This window comes from Nerophis lumbriciformis, linkage group LG28, assembly GCF_033978685.3.
Source record: "Nerophis lumbriciformis linkage group LG28, RoL_Nlum_v2.1, whole genome shotgun sequence".
Classification (NCBI taxonomy): domain Eukaryota; kingdom Metazoa; phylum Chordata; class Actinopteri; order Syngnathiformes; family Syngnathidae; genus Nerophis; species Nerophis lumbriciformis.
In genome coordinates, this window is record NC_084575.2 from 18390248 (window position 1) to 18412543 (window position 22296).

A 22296-nucleotide genomic window follows, 5' to 3' on the forward strand; every position below is an offset into this window, starting at 1 on the left:
ACTTTATTTTTTATTCAAGAAAATGTTTTTAATTTATTTATCTTATTTTATTTTATTAATATTTAAAAAAAGGACCTTATCTTCACCATACCTGGTTGTCCAAATTAGGCATAATAATGTGTTAATTCCACGACTGTATATATCGGTTGATATCGGTATGGGTAATTAAAGAGTTGGACAATATCGGAATATCCGATATCGACAAAAAGCCCTTATCGGACATCCCTAGTTCCCGGGCACGATGGCGCGTCGTCACGTCATGACATTGCTGGATTTGCGAGCAGAAGAGCATGTTCGGCAGCGCACAATCGCGGAGTACTTACAATCAGACACAGTGTGTAGACAGAAAAGGGAAAACGGACGAATTTTGGCCTAAAAATTGACGATAAAGGTCAAGTTATAACACTGAAACGCTCTCAGGAAGAGGTGCTTTAAGACATGGCTAGCTAGCTAGCGGCGATTGTCCATTCGCAGTCGGCAGTGCTTTAGCTACTTCTAAATGACTAATCCTCCCCTCCATGGCGACGGATAAAGTAAGTTTCTTACAAGTATCATCCCTGCAGGATGAGGACTAGCTAAACATGCTTCACTACACACCGTAGGAGGATGCGATAGCTAACCGCTAACAGCAAGCTAGCACCCTGAATGTAAACAAATGCCATGGGTGGATATACACCTGGCATCCACTGTAATAACAGCAGGAAAAGTATATCTTAAAAGAACATACTGCAAACAAGAGCCAAGTAAATATAAAATAAAAAAGACTACTATAAACTAGTGAAATAATCTGTCAATTTTACTTGATAAGACATCCTGAATTAAGATTTGTACATCTAAAAATTAGCTGGACTTTTTAGCTAGAAATAAGTATTTTATCCTGAAAATAAGCAGTATTCATTTTGCATTTCTGAAATTAAGCATCCTCCAGACCAGGGGTCGGGAACCTTTTTGGATGAGAGAGCCATGAAAGCCAAATATTTTAAAATATTTTTTCCGTGAGAGCCATATCATATTTTTTTAACACTGAATACAACTAAATGTGTGCGTTTTTTAAGTAAGACCAACATTTTTAGAGTATAATAAGTCTGTTATTATTTTTAATAACATTTATTCTGAAGCTAACCAATAGTAAATACAATACTTCTTACCAGTAATGCGACTTTTTGAACATGGTGCAGTAACGGATGGATGGATTAAAATGTATGAGAATGTTTTAGATTTTGAACGTTATTTGTAACACTGTGATTACAAACGGAATTATTCATTACTTATCATGTTAAGCAATGTCAGCTGAGATTTATCTGAGAGCCAGATGCAGTCATCAAAAGAGCCACATCTGGCTCAAGAGCCAAAGGTTTCCTACCCCTGCTCTCAGAATCTTTAAACAATGTTTTCAAAGTGGGGAAAAAACAAAATATCTTATTTGAATGGTGATGCTCTCAATTTTAACATATTTAAGCTAGAATAGACATAATATACTTCCATCCATCCATTCTCTACCGCTTGTCCCTTTTTTATTCGTGCTAAACGTAAGATTATTACGGAGCCCATAAAGGGACATGGAGGGAACAAAATGTTTTGCGAGATCTCGCAAAAGCTTTTTTTTTTCCTATGTCAGTGAACCGGAAGTAAAACAGACACAGCGGTGGAGGAGCCTACCCATCATCCGTGGGAGAAGTTTATTGATTTCTATTTTAGTATTGGCCTAACATATAAAGCAGGGGTAGGGAACCTATGGCTCTTGAGCCAGATGTGGCTCTTTCGATGTCTCCATCTGACTCTCAGATAAATCTTAGCTGACATTGCTTAACACGATAAGTAATGAATAATTCCACTGGTAATCAGTGTTAAAAATAACGTTCAGAATTTAAAACATTCTCATGCATTTTAATCCATCAATCCGTTTTCTTCCGCACATGTTTATTAATGGTAAGAAGTATTTTATTTATTATTGGTTAACTTCAGAATAACAATGTTAATAAAAAGAATAAGAGGCTTATTATACTCTAAAAATGTTGGTCATACTTAAAAATGCACACATTTAGTTGTATTCAGTGTTAAAGGCCTACTGAAACCCACTACTACCGACCACGCAGTCTGATAGTTTATATATCAATGATGAAATCTTAAAATTGCAACACATGCCAATACGGGTAGCTTACTAAAGTGCAATTTTAAATTTCGCGCGAAATATCTTGCTGAAAACGTCTCGGTATGATGACGTCTGCGCGTGACGTCACGGATTGTAGAGGACATTTTGGGACAGCATGGTGGCCAGCTATTATGTTGTCTGTTTTCATCGCAAAATTCCACAGCATTCTGGACATCTGTGTTGGTGAATCTTTGGCAATTTGTTGAATGAACAATGGAGACAGCAAAGAAGAAAGCTGTAGGTGGGAAGCGGTGTATTGCGGCAGGTGTTGTGCTGGATAACGCACCCCCGCCGTAGAATGCACCCCTTGACTGGTGTGCCGGATAACACAGCCGGTGTTTCATTGTTTGCATTTCCGGAAGATGACAGTCAAGCTTTACCATTGGCCTGTGGAGAACTGGGACAACAGAGACTCTTACCAGGAGGACTTTGAGTTGGATACGCAGACACGGTACCGTGAGTACGCATGCAGCTGCGGCTTCCAAACATTTGATCGCTTGCCCAAACGTGCGTGCCGCTATGTGCATGTCACGTACGTAACTTTGGGGAATTTGGGGAAATATATGTGCTGTATGAACTTTGGGGAGGTGAACGGTACTTTGGGCTGTGGGATTGAGTGTGTTGTGCAGGTGTTTGAGTTGTATTGGCGGGTTATATGGACGGGAGGGGGCAGGTGTTTGTTATGCGGGATTCATTTGTGGCATATTAAATATAAGCCTGGTTGTGTTGTGGCTAATAGAGTATATATATGTCTTGTGTTTATTTACTGTTTTAGTCATTCCCAGCTGAATATCAGGTCCCACCCGCCTCTCACAGCATCTTCCCTATCTGAATCGCTCCAACTGCCCTCTAGTCCTTCACTCTCACTTTCCTCATCCACGAATATTTCATCCTCGCTCAAATTAATGGGGAAATCGTCGCTTTCTCGGTCTGAATCGCTCTCGCTGCTGGTGGCCTTGATTGTAAACAATGTGCAGATGTGAGGAGCTCCACAACCTGTGACGTCACGCTACTCGTCTGCTACTTCCGGTACAGGCAAGGCTTTTTTATCACCGACCAAAAGTTGCAAACTTCATCGTCGATGTTCTCTACTAAATCCTTTCAGCAAAAATATTGGCAATATTGTGAAATGATCAAGTATGACACATAGAATGGACCTGCTATCCCCGTTTAAATAAGAAAATCGCATTTCAGTAGGCCTTTAAAAAATACTATATGGCTCTCACGGAAACACATATTTGGCTTTCATGGCTCTCTCAGCCAAAAAGGTTCCCGACCCCTGATATAAAGACATCAAATCGTATTATGGTCCCACAACAGAGCACAAATGATGGGTAGGCTCCCGCATCGCTTTGTCTGTTTTACTTCCGGTTCATTGCGAGATCTTGCAAAACATCCGTGTCCCTTTAGGGGCTCTGTAGATTATGTTGTCAATGACTAAAAATAAGAAAATAGCTCCTGCAACTGGGGACATTTCTAAAATAACATTTTAAATCTTGGCATGTGGCAATCATTTCTTAAAAGTTCAAGTTAAAGTACCAATGATTATCACACACACACACTAGGTGTGGTGAAATGCGTCCTCTGCATTTGACCCGTCCCCTTGTTCAACCCCTGGGAGGTGAGGGGAGCAGTGAGCAGCAGCGGTGGCCACGCCCGGGAATCATTTTTGGTGATTTAACCACCAAATCTAACCCTTGATGCTGAGTGCCAAGCAGGGAGGTAAAGGGTCCCATTGTATAGTCTTTGGTATGACTCGGCCGGGGATTGAACTCACGACCTACCGATCTCAGGGCGGACACTGAGCATTGCGTATGGGGCCTCAAATTGTGTACTAAAATACCCACCGATCAAAAAGCGGTATATGCAACATCGGCACCACGCTGCTTTAAAAGAGTTACAGGCCAGTTTTACAGCTGCACCTGGACCAGGAATAAGGCTCGTCTATTAGATCATAGGCTCTCGTAAACTGCCCTGTCAGAGTCATAATAAAACAAAGCAGCAGATAAAATGCCTTTATCTTTACACAGCCCCTCTGGGCACTGAGGTATAATGAATATGGCATCTGTATACATCCCTTTGCTTAATAATGCATATTGTACACGTAATAACGATGTTGTATCGCTCGTCATCAATGAAACTGGGGAATTCTTGTTTTTACATCTGTCCGTGCGGCAGCGACAATTAGTCCTGACAGCGCTGACGGATGTACGACGCAGCTTGGTTCCACTTTTACATGGCTGCCGATGGAGTTGAATACCGCGCGCTGTCAAACGCCGCCCTGCTTGTCTGAGGCGGCGAGCAGTCGAGCACGCCGCTTTTTGGCAGGTGCGGAGAGTGTAAGGCCCGCCTGGCGGGTGTCATGTCACATTCAGCTCATCCGTCAATGAAGTGGATTATTTCTTGAGAGAGCAGAATTGGCTGCACGGAATCGGGACGCCATCAATCTTCAGGCGCGGGAGCGGGACACGTGGGGAGGCGAGGAGCTCGCCGGGGACGAGAGCAGCGGCGCTTCCCGAACAGGTGACGAAGCAGTCAGGCGGACGGCTACTCAGTCTCTGCCTCGGCGCAGCCATTTGTCATGGAAACGTTTGGGAAACAGGCAGAGAGACAAAAAAAACAAAAAAACAATAAAAAACCCTGATCTTGAACTGGATATACGCCTTTTTGAGTATGTGGTGTCAGCGATTTGTTGCAGGAAGTAGATAAGGTGAATTCTCCGACATTATTCAACAAGACTGATAACATGAACACTCGGCTCAGCATCACCTTGACAACACACCTACGATAATCACAGACACATTATCTCCTGTCTTTGTGTTCGCCGTCCATGGAGAATGCTCTGTGACGTCCACTATGGCTTAATTAAAAGATGATTTTAACAATTTTAACACGCTGGGCTCTCCACCCAGCAGGCACAGGACATTATACATACATGTCCATTAAAACTGATGGTCGGGGGCGGGGGCGTGGCTAAGAGGGGAGGAGTATATTTACAGCTAGACTTCACCAAGTCAAGTATTTCATATATATATATATATATATTGCCATCATACATTGCCTTACGTATATATATATATATATATATATATATATATATATATATATATATATATATATATATATATATAAATAAAAGAAATACTTGAATTTCAGTGTTCATTTATTTACACATATACACACACATAACACTCATCTACTCATTGTTGAGTTAAGGGTTGAATTGTCCATCCTTGTTCTATTCTCTGTCACTATTTTTCTAACCATGCTGAACACCCTCTCTGATGATGCATTGCTGTGTGGCACGCACAAAAGTGCTTTCATCAAATGCACTAGAGTCTGGAATCTTCCATCTCTCCCTAGCATGGCCCAAAACCGGTCAATCTTTGCTTCCTGAGGAAGATCTTCACTGCCAAGCACTTGGTAGTCCACTACTTCTTCCCGGAGGCTATCCAGGTCCAATTGCAGCTGCGGCTTGGAACTTACAAGCGTATTTCTTCATCTTACTCGTCGTCGGCGTCGCCACGGCTGTATCTTCCTCGTTCTTGTGCTTCGTCTCCTTGTTGTGTGCGCAGTTGTGCACTGCACTCTCTAAAAGCCCTAGATGTTATTGTCACATATGCATGTACAGTAGATGGCAGTATTGTTCTGTTTAAGAGTGTCACAACATTGCTGTTTACGGCAGACAAACTGCTTTACGGTAGACGAAAATGTGACTGCTGTTGTGTGTTGCTGGGAGGACGTTAATGAAACTGCCTAACAATAAACCCACATAAGAAACCAAGAACTCGCCCTCGATCATTCTACAGTTATAACGTGATTGGGCAGGCACACTGTTTATATTGTGGGAAAGCGGACGTGAAAACAGGCTCAATCAGGTCCGCATGCAGCTGGAGGGGGCGTGGCCTCCAGCTCCGCCTGAATTTCGGGAGATTTTCGGGAGAAAATTTGTCCCGGGAGGTTTTCGGGAGAGACGCTGAATTTCGGGAGGGTTGGCAAGTATGACCCGAAGGGAACCCACGCAGTCACGGGGACTTTGAAACAACATTGCAAAATACTTGTGTTTGTAAATTAAGACGACGTTGATGTCTAACGTTGGAACCACGTTGTTGGCTGGGAAATCAGTGTTGGAGCTAGGAAACTTCAAAACGGGGTCCCAGAGTAAATATTTGGGGTCCCACTTTTTTGTAAGCATTTTGAAAACGATAAGCAATATTATTGTCAGCAATATTTTGAGACTAAATTAAGCACTGATGTAAACATAATATTAATAATAGTATTTAAAGTGCCGTATTTTTCGGACTACAAGTCGCAGTTTTTTTTCATAGTTTGGCGGGGGGTGCAACTTATACTCAGGAGCGACTTATGTGTGAAATTATTAACACATTACCGTAAAATATAAAATAATATTATTTAGCTCATTCACGTAAGAGACTAGACGTATAAGATTTCATGGGATTTAGCGATTAGGAGTGACAGATTGTTTGGTAAACGTATAGCATGTTCTATATGTTATAGTTATTTGAATGACTCTTACCATAATATGTTACGTTAACATACCAGGCACGTTCTCAGTTGGTTATTTATGCGTCATATAACGTACACTTATTCAGCCTGTTGTTCACTATTCTTTTTTTTTTTAATTTGCCTTTCAAATGTCTATTCTTGGTGTTGGGTTTTATCAAATACATTTCCCCAAAAAATGCGATTTATACCCCAGTGCGACTTTTATATGTTTTTTTTTCTTCTTTATTATGCATTTTCGGCTGGTGCGACTTATACTCCGGAGCGACTTATACTCCGAAAAATACGGTATTCCATTTAAACGCAAGAAACTTTGAATTTTCATTCTCTTTTTTTTTTTTTTACTAATGTAATTGGACGTTAGGAACTTGAAATTGTCCCAAATAAGTAAACAATCATGCAAATAAAATGGACTCTCAATGTCTGTTCGGAAAAATGCACTTTAACAAATATTGAACATCTTGAAGTGCAGTTTTTCCCCAGTTAGAAAAACTGTTTTGTTGTGATCACTTGACATGACATACCCAGTGTTGGCGCTAGGTATTTTCAAAATAGGTTCTAAGGGACCCCATCAAGTCATAAAAAATGGGGTCCCACAATAAATTTTTGGGGTCCCACTTTTTTGTAAGCGTTTTGAAAACAAATGATAAATGTATGCATTATTCTGTTATATCTCACATTCTATATTGTGTTTTGGAAAAAGGTTGTCATAAATGTTTCTTAATTCATTAAAACAATTACAAATTGTTATGCATATGTAAATGTATTCAGTTATAAACATTAATTCACTTTCTTCAATCAATCAATCAATCAATCAATGTTTACTTATATAGCCCTAAATCACGAGTGTCTCAAAGGGCTGCACAAGCCACAACAACATCCTCGGCTCAGATCCCACATCAGGGCAAGAAAAAACTCAACCCAATGGGATGACAATGAGAAACCTTGGAGGGGACTGCAGACGTGGGGACCTCCAAAGCCAACATTAGGTATACCTCCACATAAACTATCTCATTAAATAAATAGACTTTCAAAAATAATCAATAAAAGCGAGGCGTCACACTGAGAAGCGTTTCTAATATATTTGTTCACGTATTTAGCAATGTGAGAGGGACATACCATTAGGAAGACATCTTGATATGATGCAGTCCCGTACAATATAACAACGTTATCTTTTAGCATTATAAGGGCATTTGTTTTAGACCCCGTTACAGTCTATTGCCACGGTTCACCTAAGAAAATGATCACAGATGCAATCATCCTGGTTTTGATATCAAAATACATTATTTGATAGCAGAAGACAAAGTATGAGAGTATGACAAGCAATGGCTTTTCACAAGAAGACATCTGTATTTCCCCTGTAGCAACATCTATTTATATCCGAGGCTACTGGACTCCGTGAAACCAGAGAGGCTCTCAAATTATAAAATCAATTCTAATTCAAATATTCATCATAGCATTTCAATTTTGAGAAAGCAGTTCTGGTTAGTGGCACTTATCAGCTGAGTAAGATTGATGTCAGTTTAATCCTCTTCAAAAAAAAAAAAAAAAACATGATATAGCAAGTTGTACGGATGTTACATTGCCCGGCCAGTACAGTATCTCCAAGTGCCCAGTTATGATTGACCATGATCCCTTTGGAAGCCTGCAGATTAGCACTATTCGTGGTTGTTGTCCACAGCAAGATTTTAAAATGTTTCCCCGAGAGTACTTCAATTACAAACTGTAATCCGATGGGCGTCAGAGTGTCATTATTCAGAATGAAGTCCCACAGTCTAAAGCAGGGGTGTCAAACTCATTTTAACTTAGTGGAACGGGTGGGAAACAGTATATTCCCGAGTGAGCCAGACTGGTAAAATCATGGCATATAAACTTAAAAATAAAGACAACTTTAGATTGGTTACTTTGGCCAAAAATAGAACAAGCACATTCTGTATGAAACACATTTTTAGTCTACTTTATACCTTTTGTTTTTGCCCTCTTTTTGTGCCCTTGTGTGCACGATCCTTTCCATCCTTATCCTTTCCATCCTTTGTAACTGAGCTACTGTGTGGAACAATTTCCCTTGTGGATCAATGAAGTTTGTCTAAGTCTAAGTCTAAAATGTACACATTACAAATAATCCCCTGGACAAAATACTTCAAGTTCGTTGAGAATTATCTCAGCTTGTTTTACAGATCACTTTGTGTGATCAGAAACGTTTTAAATTCATCCAAACTCTCACCATCTTGCTGTGTAGCTTCGAGTTGATAGACAACGGGTTTGAGCTTCCAATTTAGCTATTTGGCCTCCAGCTTGCGGCCCCTCCCTTTCGAAAATGTTATCAGCGAAGGGGAATTTGTACTGCAGCAAGTCTTTAATTGTGATGAGACCCAAAAAGATGCCGCAGCGGACCGTTATTCCAGCGAAAGAAAAGGCACTACCGGGACACAAGCTGATAAAGGATCGCCTTACCTTGCTAGCGGTGACTACGTGAAGCCAATGCTTGTTTAGCACGCTGAAACATTGCCACAAATATTAGTCAACACAAGGTAACATGATTTTGCCTGTGTGAGTGTATGAGAGGGAGAGTGTGTGCGCGTGTGTGTGTGTGTGTGTGTGTGTGTGTGTGTGTGTGTGTGTGTGTGTGTGTGTGTGTGTGTGTGTGTGTGTGTGTGTGTGTGTGTGTGTGTGTGTGTGTGTGTGTGTGTGTGTGTGTGTGTTGGCATTTAAGCTTGCTGTAATGTTGTTGTGTTGTTTGGATAATAAACAGATTGTTGAGCCATTACCCCCTTGTTATGTTGGATTGATAGATAATTCCTACATTGGACTTGCGGCACTTCTGGCTTTGTTTTGTTGTTGACATAAAACAACATGAAATGTAACGTTACATCATGCTGTCACCAACGGCAATGTAACGTACCTAAAAGAAATTAATTAGAATACTCGTTACTTGTAAAACTATTATATAATGCTGTTATTACAAACACTGTATATATATATATATATATATATATATATATACACACTGTATACACATATATGTATATATATGTGTGTATATATATATATATATATATATATATATATATATATATATATATATATACACACACACTGTACACTCATATATATATACACATATATGTATATATATGTGTGTATATATATATATATATATATGTACAGTATATATATATATATATATATATATATATATATATATATATATATATATATATATATATACACACATATATATATATATATATATATATATATATATATATATATATATATATATATATATATATATATATACATACATATACAGTATATATACATATACACATGCATATATACATACATTATATTGTCTTCAAAGTATGCAGTTTTTCACTGAAATATAGACTTTTGTCGAGGCTAGAACGATTTATTCATGTTACTTTGATTCTTATGGAGAACTTTGCTTCACTATGCAAACGTTTCGGTTTGCTAACCATCTACAACAACCAATTAATTTCATAAATCGAGGTTCCACTGTAGTGATGTTACTGTCAAAGCATGGGGATATACAGTAGCACAACTTCATTTACCGTTGATGAAAACACAACAAAAATTAAATTAGAGTCAATTGACCCCCTAGCACTACGCATCAACACACACATTGCAATTTCTGAAATGCAAATTTAATGAATGTGGCCTTGGGTAAAGTAGATTAGCCCTCTCTTAAGTGATCACCGCGACAAAATTACAGCAGCCCACTTTGGAGAAGTGGGTAGGAGTGAGGTGGGATCTGGGGTGGAGGTCTAGAAGTAATCTGACTAGCTTGTTCTGGGATCTTTGGAGTTTAGATTTGAGGGTTTTGGAGGTGCTAGGGTACCAGGAGGTGCATGCGTAATCGAAAAAGGGTTGAACGAGTGTTCCCGCTACAATCCTCATGGTGCTTTTGTTGACCAGAGAGGAGATTCTATAGAGAAATCTCGTTCGTTGGTTGACCTTTTTGATTACCTTGGTTGCCATTTTATCATAGGAAAGATTAGCCTCTAGAATGGAATCTAGGTAGGTGACCTCATCCTTCCTGGTGATAACAATGTCACCCACTTTTATAGTGAAGTCATTGACTTTCTTAAGGTTGATGTGGGACCCAAACAGGATGGATTCCGTTTTACCCGAGTGTATGGATAGATAGAAGTAAAACTGAACTGGCTACAAAGTAAACAAAAACAGAATGCTGGACGACTGCAAAGACTTACAGTATGTGTCCGTACATTACGTGACAATCAACAATGTCAACACAAAGAAGGATAGCGTCTGCACAACTGAAATAGCAGTTTAGGTAAAAGCACCAACATCAGGAAAACACCAACAAAACAGGAAGAGCCACCAAAATAACAGCGCAAGACAGGAACTAAAGCACTACACACAGGAAAACAACAACAAAGTTTCATTTTTTACCGTTTCTGCTGGTGGAGTGCCTCCGTATTTTTTTAATGAAAAAAAATGTGCCTTGGCTCAAAAAAGGTTGAAAAACAAAGGGTTGGAAGAGTTTTTTTTTTTTTCTGGTCGTTCCCCTTTGGTACCACTGCATTATTCACAAGACACTTACAGAAGCTTGCACGTTACTTGTACATCTTTGCCACCAAACCAGTCAAAAAAAAAAAAAAAAGAACGCCGGAGAGGAAAGCCAGCCTTTAAAAAATTCATCCCTATCTCACTGTCGCTCATCCGTCAACCTCTTGTTCCAATTAACAGCGGCGGGGTACTTGGAGAACTTTCCATCAGAGTTCGCATTTGTCTGTGTCAGCTGTTTCATACCAAAGAAAGTCAGAATCCTTACATGCTGCTCAAGCCCCAGAAAACTCCAACATAGGCATGGATTTTGGATTTCCTCCAGGTTTTTTTTGTGCTGTACTTCAAATGTAAGGCATTGCAAAGGGAGAACTAAGCAGAAGAAGCGTCTTTTTAACAGACGCTTGGCTCCTGGGGAGAGCTCCCCGTTAATGTCTGAGGGTTCAGCGAGAGACGGGACACTCGTTGTTAGAAGCTTAAGGAAAGCCTTTTTTGCTTCCTACTAAAAAAAAGCTCCCCCTTGCCTGCAACACGCTCTCTTTACGCTCTTACCAATGCTGGTAAGCTTGTTCATAATCAGAGGATGAACTCTCCCCTCGACTCGCTTGCCCCTGCAGTGCAAAAAGGAGTCCGGCTTAATTGCCAAAGGTTTCCATTCCAAAAGAGGGAATTGTCATTTCCGTCCAAGGCACCGAGATCAAAGCTCCCTTGGCTACCGGCGCCTTAATGAAGGTCTTTGCCTCTAGCTCGGTTGTAGTCATTTGCCAACAAGACTCCGGGTGCAATAGTCACATGCAAATGCCTGGCAACTGTGCACGCAGAAAGAAACCACACAAGTGTGTATCTTCTCCATAAATGCAACCAAATGTATATGAACATCAGAGTATGACTAAATCTGATGCAAATTAAAAGCATATTTAGCCATTGCTTATTGTACATGGCTGCGAGCGTGGCGAATCATCACGTTACAGTACACAGCTGTGGCGGATCACTCTGACATACTGCAGCCGTCGCTTTTCTACACCACCAAAGCCGAGGAGGGAGTCACAACCTCGCAACCCCCCGTTTCAGGCCAAAAATCGGACAAAAAAGGGCACACTTACCCAGGGTGAGGATGTCGGTGCGACCGGGACGGGCCACGTGGTGCTGCTGGATGGTCTGGTAGAGTGAGGCCTGGCACAGCAGCAGCAGGAAGCTGAGGCTGACCCACATGGCCAACAACCAGGACATTCTAAGGCCGGGGGTCTGCAGCTCACGACGATGTGCGAGTCTAGGGAACACGGCATGGTTACAACACGTACTTTCAGCCGCTTCAACAAAATGATTATGTAGTGTGTCATTTAGACTGGGTTTGTTTAGAAGTATGCAAACTGGTAATTGCCTTATGAATAAAGAATGACATCAAGTTTGAATGTTTTTGTTTTTTTCCCTGCCTCTCGATTCAGCGACTTACTGTTCATGACGCACTTTTGTTTCAACTCCATCATGCCAGCCAGACTTAAGCTCATGCTATCAGTAACCAAACTGCATTTAGTTTAGATAATGATGAGTCATGTATTGGAAAATAGGATCCCTTATTTAAATTTGTTTTAACTATTAAATGAACCAAAAATATGACTTATTTTATCTTTGTGGAAAATATTGGACACAATGTGTTGTCAAGCTTACGAGATGTGATGCAAGTGTACGCCACTGTGACACTTTTTATGTAATGATAATGTTAATGAAAAATGTTGAATCAACTACTATGTTGAAATTGTTATTAATATTGATACTCCATCCATCCATCCATCTTGGTTACATCTTTGATGTAACACGTGGCTTGGCATTGTCTTGCTAAAATAAGCAGGGGCGTCCATGGTAACGTTGATTGGATGGCAACATATGTTGCTCCAAACCCTGTATGTACCTTTCAGCATTAGTGGCGCCTTCACAGATGTGTAAGTTACCCATGTCTTGGGCACTAATACACCCCCATACCATCACAGATGCTGGCTTTTCAACTTTGCGCCTATAACAATCCGGATGGTTCTTTTCCTCTTTGGTCCGGAGGACACGACGTCCACAGATTCCAAAAACAATTTCAAATGTGGACTCGTCAGACCACAGAACACTTTTCCACTTTGTGTCAGTCCATCTTAGATGAGCTCAGGCACAGCGAAGCTGACTGCGTTTCTGGGTGTTGTTGATAAACGGTTTTCGCCTCGCATAGGAGAGTTTTAACTTGCACTTACAGATGTAGCGACCAACTGTAGTTACTGACAGTGGGTTTCTGAAGTGTTCCTGAGCCCATGTGGTGATATCCTTTACACACTGATGTCGCTTGTTGATGCAGTACAGCCTGAGGGATCGAAGGTCACGGGCTTAGCTGCTTACGTGCAGTGATTTCTCCAGATTCTCTGAACCCTTTGATGATATTACGGACCGTAGATGGTGAAATCCCTAAATTCCTTGCAATAGCTGGTTGAGAAAGGTTTTTCTTAAACTGTTCAACAATTTGCTCACGCATTTGTTGACAAAGTGGTGACCCTCGCCCCATCCTTGTTTGTGAATGACTGAGCATTTCATGGAATCTACTTTTATACCCAATCATGGCACCCACCTGTTCCCAATTTGCCTGTTCACCTGTGGGATGTTACAAATAAGTGTTTGATGAGCATTCCTCAACTTTATCAGTATTTATTGCCACCGTTCCCAACTTCTTTGTCACGCGTTGCTGGCATCAAATTCTAAAGTTAATGATTATTTGCAAAAATAATAATAATAATAATAATATAATAATAATAATCAATTGAAAATGATTTGCAAATCATTGTATTACGTTTATATTTACACCCAACACAATTTCCCAACTCATATGGAAACGGGGTTTGTAGATCGACCGGTAAATTGAGAGCTTTGCCTTCCGGCTCAGCTCCTTCTTCACCACAACGGATCGATACAGCGTCCGCATTACTGAAGACGCCGCACCGATCCGCCTGTCGATCTCACGATCCACTCTTCCTTCACTCGTGAACAAGACTCCGAGGTACTTGAACTCCTCCACTTGGGGCAAGATCTCCTCCCTAACCCGGAGATGGCACTCCACCCTTTTCCAGGCGAGAACCATGGACTCTGACTTGTAGGTGCTGATTCTCATCCCAGTCGCTTCACACTCGACTGCGAACCGATCCAGTGAGAGCTGAAGATCCTGGCCAGATGAAAGCCATCAGGACCACATCATCTGCAAAAAGCAGAGACCTAATCCTGCAGCCACCAAACCGGATCCCCTCAACGCCTTGACTGCGCCTAGAGATTATGTCCATAAAAGTTATGAACAGAATCGGTGAAAAAGGGCAGCCTTGGCGGAGTCCAACCCTCACTGGAAACGTGTCCAACTTACTGCCGGCAATGCGGACCAAGCTCTGACACTGATTGTACAGGGAGCGGACCGCCACAATCTGGTACTGTTGTTGATAATATTCATTTTTGTCTGACTGCTTTTGGATTGTTTTGTGTCATGTTTGTGTGTCCTCTCAATTGCTCTGTTTATTGCTATTCTGAATGTTGCTGGCTTAGGTTTGGTTTTTTGGAATTGGAATTGCATTATTACGGTATTGTTGTGTATTGTTTTGTTGGATAGATTAATAAAAATTAAAAAAAATGCTGTAGCATCCGTCTGTCAGTCGACAATTGGTAATCATTTTCACTTTGGACATATTGACCATGAATTAATTTTCAATAATTGTGTTCAGGAGAGAACACACAGAAGATAATACAAATACTAACAGAAGAAATTAGCAAATTAAAAAGGTGGTTTGACAAAAACAGATTATATTTGAATTTCAGTAAAACTAAAATAATGTTATTTGGTAACAGTAGAAGAGAAAGTCAAACACAAATACAAAGAGACAGAGGAGACATTGAAAGGGTAAAAAAACACAAATTTTTGGAAATCTCATGTAAAAAAATATACAGCATAAAGTAGCAAGAAACACATCAATAATAAACAAAGCAAAGCATGTGCTAGACCAAAAATCACTTCATATTCTTTACTCCTCGCTAGTGTTACCATATCTGAGTTATTGTGCAGAAATATGGGGAAACAACTACAAATGTGCGCTTCTTTCACTAACTGTGTTACAAAAAAAGATCAATTAGAATAATACATAATGTTGGCTATAGAGAACATACAAACCTTTTACTTATCAAATCCCAATTATTGAAATTCAACAATTTGGTGCATTTGCAAACAGCTTAAATTATACACAAAGCAAACAAGAATGTACAACAATTCTTCTCAACAAAGGAGGAGAAATATAGCCTTAGAGGAAAATCCAATTAAAAACATTTGTATGCTCGTACAACACTTAACACTAGGGATGTCCGATAATGGCTTTTTGCCGATATCCGATATTCCTATATTGTCCAATGCTTTAATTACCTATACCAATATCAACCGATATATGCAGTCGTGGAATTAACACATTATTATGCCTAATTTGGACAACCAGGTATGGTGAAGACAAGGTACTTTTTTTTTTTTAAATGATAAAATAAGATAAATAAATAAATGAAAAATTCTTGAATATAAAAGAAAGTAAAACAATATAAAAACAGTTACATAGAAACTAGTAATTAATGAAAATTAGTCAAATTAACTGTTAAAGGTTAGTACTATTAGTGGACCAGCAGCACGCACAATCATGTGTGCTTACGGACTGTATCCCTTGCAGACTGTATTGATATATATTGATATATAATGTAGGAACCAGAATATTAATAACAGAAAGAAACAACCCTTTTGTGTGAAGAGTGTGAATGAGTGTAAATGGGGGAGGGAGGTTTTTTGGTTTGGTGCACTAATTGTAAGTGTATCTTGTGTTTTTTATGTTGATTTAATAAAAAAAAACAAAAAAAAAACCCGATACCGATAATAAAAAAAACGATACCGATAATTTCCGATAATACACTTTAACGCATTTATCGGCCGATAATATTGGCAGGCAGATATTATCGGATATCTCTACTTAACACCTTTAGTATATCAGTATGTGGAATTAAATGATGGAACGGATTAAGCAATGAAATGAAACAAAGCACCAATATGATTCAGTTTAAGAGACTGTTCAAACTCCAAGTGTTCACAAAGTACACAGAACAAGAATTATGATGAACATCTTGAACCCTTTTTCTTTCTTGAGACAAAGATTATTTATGTTTTTAAAATTTGTTTACTTACTATGGTGTAGTATTTATTAATTATTTATTTGTTCACTGTTCGGTTACAGGGAACAAGGAAATTGAAAAAAATTGCTACGGTATGAAAAGGGGTCGGATTAAATAAGCTCCGCATCTTCCTGCTCCTTTTCGGACGTGCTGTAATGAAACAACTGGAAATGTGTGATGCATTACATTGCATCGTATGCACGTTTGAAATAAACTGAGGCTGAACTGAACTGAACTGAAATCATTTGTCATTTTCACACCAATTTAGAGTCTCCAATTGGCCTGGGATCCATCGAACGATGACTGAAAATGAACTTGATAACTTAAATTGCCGTGTCTGCGTGTGCTTGTTTTCTTCGTCTCTCGCCCCCAAACAGGGTGCAAGAGGGTTCATTCAACAGCAGTGAAGTGAAGTGAATTATATTTATATAGCGCTTTTTCTCTAGTGACTCAAAGCGCTTTACATAGTGAAACCCAATATCTAAGTTACATTTAAACCAGTGTGGGTGGCACTGGGAGCAGGTGGGTAAAGTGTCACAACGGCAGTGACTAGGATGGCGGAAGCGGGTATCGAACCTGAAACCCTCAAGTTGCTGGCACGGCCACTCTACCAACCGAGCTATACCGCCCCAACAGCAGAATTAGTAACTCTGCCGGTCAGTCCACCACGATCTTTGTGTCTGTGGGCGGAATAGCTTACACACACAGGATGCACAGAGAACCTTGCTAGTCACTTCTCGCCAGTGAGAAGCATCGCAAGGTAACCAAAATTTGGTAGAAAAAAGATGATTACAAAGCCAAATATCCAGTGTGGTAAGAGTTCGGCTACAAACGAATGAGCAATATGAGCCCATCAACATGGATGAGTGGGCGCTATTTGTTGGAAAGTTATGCAGTGTTGGCGTCAACGCACTTTTTGTGTCTTTTTACGTATTGAAATCAGAAAGGACGCGCATTTCCGTAAGTCCGTTTAAAAAAAAAAAGATTTTATCGACCCTGCTTTCTCCGGGTCAAAACTCCAGTTTGCTTGTTTTTTTATTTATTTTTATGGATTATCGCTTTCCGCCAGTGTTTAGTTTTGTTCATTGTGACCGTGCGCTCTTATCACGCCGTCATTTGAAGATAACCAGGTCAAACTTCCGTCCCCGTTTATTGCGTTTATATTGGTCGTCTTCGAAGTAATGGACTTTCCGGTACAATTTCTTGAATTTTGATTCGCCGAAAGGTTTATCAATCACAAATACTGCTCAGGTTTGCACTTGGACAACTTTAACACAAGGGTCTGTCAAAAGAAAGACTTTATGGTAAACACTAAGGAAGTGGTTCTTAACCTTGTTAGAGGTACCGAACCCCACCAGTTTCATATGCGCGTTCACCGAACCCTTCTTTTGTGAAAAATTTAATGTTTTTTTTTTCAAATTCAAGAAAAAGTTATGTGTTGTTTTACTGGTGCACAAAATGAACCGTGCATGAACATCACCTTGTTCAAAGAACAAAACCAAAAACCAACACAGTGCATAGACTCACAACAAATTACACACCTTACACACATTACCATGAATTGATTAACGTGGACCCCAACTTAAACAAGTTGAAAAACTTATTCGGGTGTTACCATTTAGTGGTCAATTGTACGGAATATGTACTGTACTGTGTAAACTGTACTGTTTCATATCATGTATTCTCTTCCTTTGCGATCTGCTAGTAAAAGTTCCAATCGATCAATCAAAAACCTGCAAATCAGATGGAAAATTAGAGGGAACATTGTTTGGGGGTATCCATAATACGCTGATAGGGAGAAGTTTTTATTTACACGATAAGTCGAATGTGTCTTTACCTCCGTGGCAGAGGCTCCGCCAAACCCCTGAGGCTGACTCAGGGATCGAACCCAGGTTAAGAACCACTGCACTAAGGTGAGTGTAAAGTCAAGCTTTTTCACTTCATCCTGTGCCATGCCTCCAGTAAATGACTGGTTTTAGTCTTTGTGTGCTTCAAGCTATCCAGCATTTGACCAGACTCCTCCACCCCAAAAACATACTTTGCAGGTCAACAAATGGGGAAAATATGTGCCTTTTGAAGTGTTAGTATGCGAGGAGTGTTCAAAAGGAGTCTCTTGGAGAAGTGGCTGACAAGTTAGCAAGACATCACCGTCTTTGTTTACTGAAGCAGAGAGCGCTGACTGGGCGTTATGATAAACACGCATGTGTCGCCAGGCTCTGCTTTTTATCGATAAACTTATCAGACTTAATTTTTTTATCATCTATAGCAGGGGTGTCAAAAATGTGGCCCGGAAGCCATTTGTGGCCCGCATCTAATGTTTTAAAGGCCCACGGCACATTCTAAAAATACTACTAAAATAAACAAAAACATAACAAAAGTGGAATAAAAAAGCTTACAGTTGAAATGTAATTTAGAAAAAATTGCAATGTTGACTAATAAAACAAAGCGTTTTTTTTTTTTCTTTATAACTGTCATTGCTCAAAACATTAATTTTGAATCAAAATCAATGTTTTCATGAATTATTGACCTATCCTAGGCTCTGGTTACTTCACATCAAATATTCCACTTTGAAAAATATTTTTTGTGGAAGATTTTGCAGATTTTGTGTGTTTGCTATAAAAAAATTTAAAAAAAACAGTTTTCTTTTACAAAAAGGGCAGAAAACAAACAAAAAAACACTTTAAAAAAACCAAAAAAAACTTAGAATTGACGGATAGATCTGAAGTTGACATAGATTCTAGAGATTTAAGCATTAAATAAATAATGTATGTATTCCCTGGCACACCATTATCATCATTTCATGACTAAAGCAACTAAAAAAGTATGCTTTTATACTGAACTAATTACACTTACAACTTATCAAATAAATATATAGAAACAATTCCGGCAGCAGTAAAGTTAAGGTCCATTAAGGAAAGAAGAGCAAGAAAGCATTTAGGTTTTCAGCACCGAAGGCTTGGAATAACCTACAATCGAATATTAAACTTCAAAGCCTTGTTACATTGAATGAGTTTAAAGCTTCTGTGAAAGGATTGCAGTCTACCTTGTCTGTCATGTGAGCAAGTTTTAATGTTGTAAATGTGATGCTTTATGTGTTGTTTACTGTTTTTTAATGTAACCTTGCTGCTGCCCTCTTGGCCAGGCCTCCCTTGGAAAAAAGATCTTTGATCTCAATGGGATTTTATCTGGTTAAATAAAGGCTAAATTAAAAAAAAGAAAGGGAATGAATGTTTATAACTGAATAGATTTGCATATGCATACATTTTTTATTTTTTTTGTATTTTTTTTAATGAATTAAGTAACGTTTATGACAGGGGTCGGCAACCCAAAATGTTGAAAGAGCCATATTGGACCAAAAATACAAAAACAAATCTGTCTGGAGCCGCAAATAATTAAAAGCCATATTACATACAGATAGTGTGTCATGAGATATAAATTGAATTGAGATGACTTAAAGGAAACTAAATGACCTCAAATATAGCTACAAATGAGGCATAATGATGCAATATGTACATATAGCTAGCCTAAATAGCATGTTAGCATCGATTAGCTTGCAGTCATGCAGTGACCAAAAATGCCTGATTAGCACTCCACACAAGTCAATAACATCAACAAAACTCACCTTTGTGGATTCATGCACAACGTTAAAAGCTTGGTGGACAAAATGAGACAGAAAAAGAAGTGGCATAAAACACGTCCTAGAAAGTCGGAGAAGGTTATACATGTAAACAATTAACTAAGGTGAGTTCAAGGACCGCCAAAATTAGTAGGACAAAACGGCGCGAATCAGTGAAGCATGTTTAATATAAACAGTGTGCTTTATAACAATTAGGGAGGTTTGTGTCATGTTTGTCCTCCTACAGAAACCATATTAAAACAAAAAATATTTATTTTTCCCTCATCTTTTTCCATTTTTCATACATTTTTGAAAAGCTCCAGAGAGCCACTAGGGCGGCGCTAAAGAGCCGCATGCGGCTCTAGAGCCGTGGGTTGCCGACCCCTGGTTTATGACAACCTTTTTCCAAAACACAATATAGAATGTGAGATATAACAGGACAATGCATACATGTATCATTTGTTTTCAAAACGCTTACAAAAAAGGGGGACCCCAAAAATTTACTGTGGAACCCCATTTTTATGACTTGATGGGTATGTCATGACAAGTGATCACAACAAAACAGTTTTTCTAACTGGGGAAAAACTGCACTTCAAGATGTTCAATATTTGTTAAAGCGCATTTTTCCAAACAGAGATTGAGAGTCCATTTTGATTTGCATGATTGTTTACTTATTTGGGACAATTTCAAGTTCCTAACGTCCAATTACATCAGTAAAAAAAAAAAAAGAGAATGATAATTAAAAAAATTTTGCATTTAAATGGAATACTTTAAATACTGTTATTAATACTATGTTTACATAAGTGCTTAATTAATTTAGTCTCAAAATATTGCTGACAATAATATTATCTGCAATAATTTGTGGGACAAAAAATTAATCACAATCAAATATTCATTTTTAATACATAAAAATGATGATTCATTTTGCATGAGAAAAACAATTTGAGAAAGAAGGGACTATAAAAAAAATAAAACTGTGTTCTTGAAACAAACACCTTTAATGTCATGTTCATGTCTGTTTCTCTAAACTAACATTCATTTACTCCTTCTGTTCTGTGTTATTAATGTGCTATTTTAACATGAAAGTGCTTCTGTGAAAATAAATGATATGTGTCAATACTTAATGTTTTCTCACTAAATGTGATTTATTTTATTCCAATTTGACAGAAAAAAATATATGTACTGCTTGAAATTGCATACCTTTTAAACTTTAATAGTATTCAATATTGCAACAAATATTACAGTATATTATCATACTTTCCAAACATGTTTTTGTCTAAATAAAAATACTTAAATGGGAACATTATCACCAGACCTATGTAAGCGTCAATATATACCTTGATGTTGCAGAAAAAAGACCATATATATTTTTAACCGATTTCCGAACTCTAAATGGGTGAATTTTGGCGAATTAAACGCCTTTCTAATATTCACTCTCGGAGCGATGACGTCACAACGTGACGTCGCATCGGGAAGCAATCCGCCATTTTCTCAAACACCGAGTCAAATCAGCTCTGTTATTTTCCGTTTTTTCGACTGTTTTCCGGACATTGGAGACATCATGCCTCGTCGGTGTGTTGTCGGAGGGTGTAACAACACGAACAGGGACGGATTCAAGTTGCACCAGTGGCCCAAAGATGCGAAAGTGGCAAGAAATTGGACGTTTGTTCCGCACACTTTACCGACGAAAGCTATGCTACGAGAGAGATGGCAAGAATGTGTGGATATCCTGCGACACTCAAAGCAGATGCATTTCCAACGATAAAGTCAAAGAAATCTGCCGCCAGACCCCCATTGAATCTGCCGGAGTGTGTGAGCAATTCAGGGACAAAGGTCCTCGGTAGCATGGCAAGCAATGGCGGCAGTTTGTTCCTGCAGACGAGCGAGCTAAACCCCCCTGGATGTCTTGGCTCACACCATCCCGAAGATGATCAAGAGAAGAATATCGACCCTAGCTTCCCTGGCCTGCTGACATGAGGGTATGTCTAGAGAATATATTAATTGATGAAAATTGGGCTGTCTGCGCTCTCAAAGTGCATTTTGTTGCCAAATGTATTTCAAATGCTGTAAACCTAGTTCATAGTTGTTAGTTTCCTTTAATGCCAAACAAACACATACCAATCGTTGGTTAGAAGGCGATCGCCGAATTCGTCCTCGCTTTCTCCCGTGTCGCTGGCTGTCGTGTCGTTTTTGTCGGTTTCGCTTGCATACGGTTCAAACCGATATGGCTCAATAGCTTCAGTTT

General features: G+C 39.2%; 1 protein-coding gene across 2 annotated transcripts in view; it reads right to left on the reverse strand.

Moving 5' to 3' along the window:
* Window positions 1–22296, reverse strand: part of LOC133570951 (chemokine-like protein TAFA-1) — a 439541-nt gene that overhangs the window by 405581 nt on the left and 11664 nt on the right. For both annotated transcript variants that reach the window (XR_009810257.2, XM_061923817.2), the window contains exon 2: window positions 12331–12497. Coding sequence is in view for 1 of the 2 variants with exons in the window: in XM_061923817.2 (XP_061779801.1) it covers window positions 12331–12457 (127 nt within the window). In the remaining variant the exon portion in view is untranslated. The remainder of the gene's footprint in view (window positions 1–12330; window positions 12498–22296) is intronic.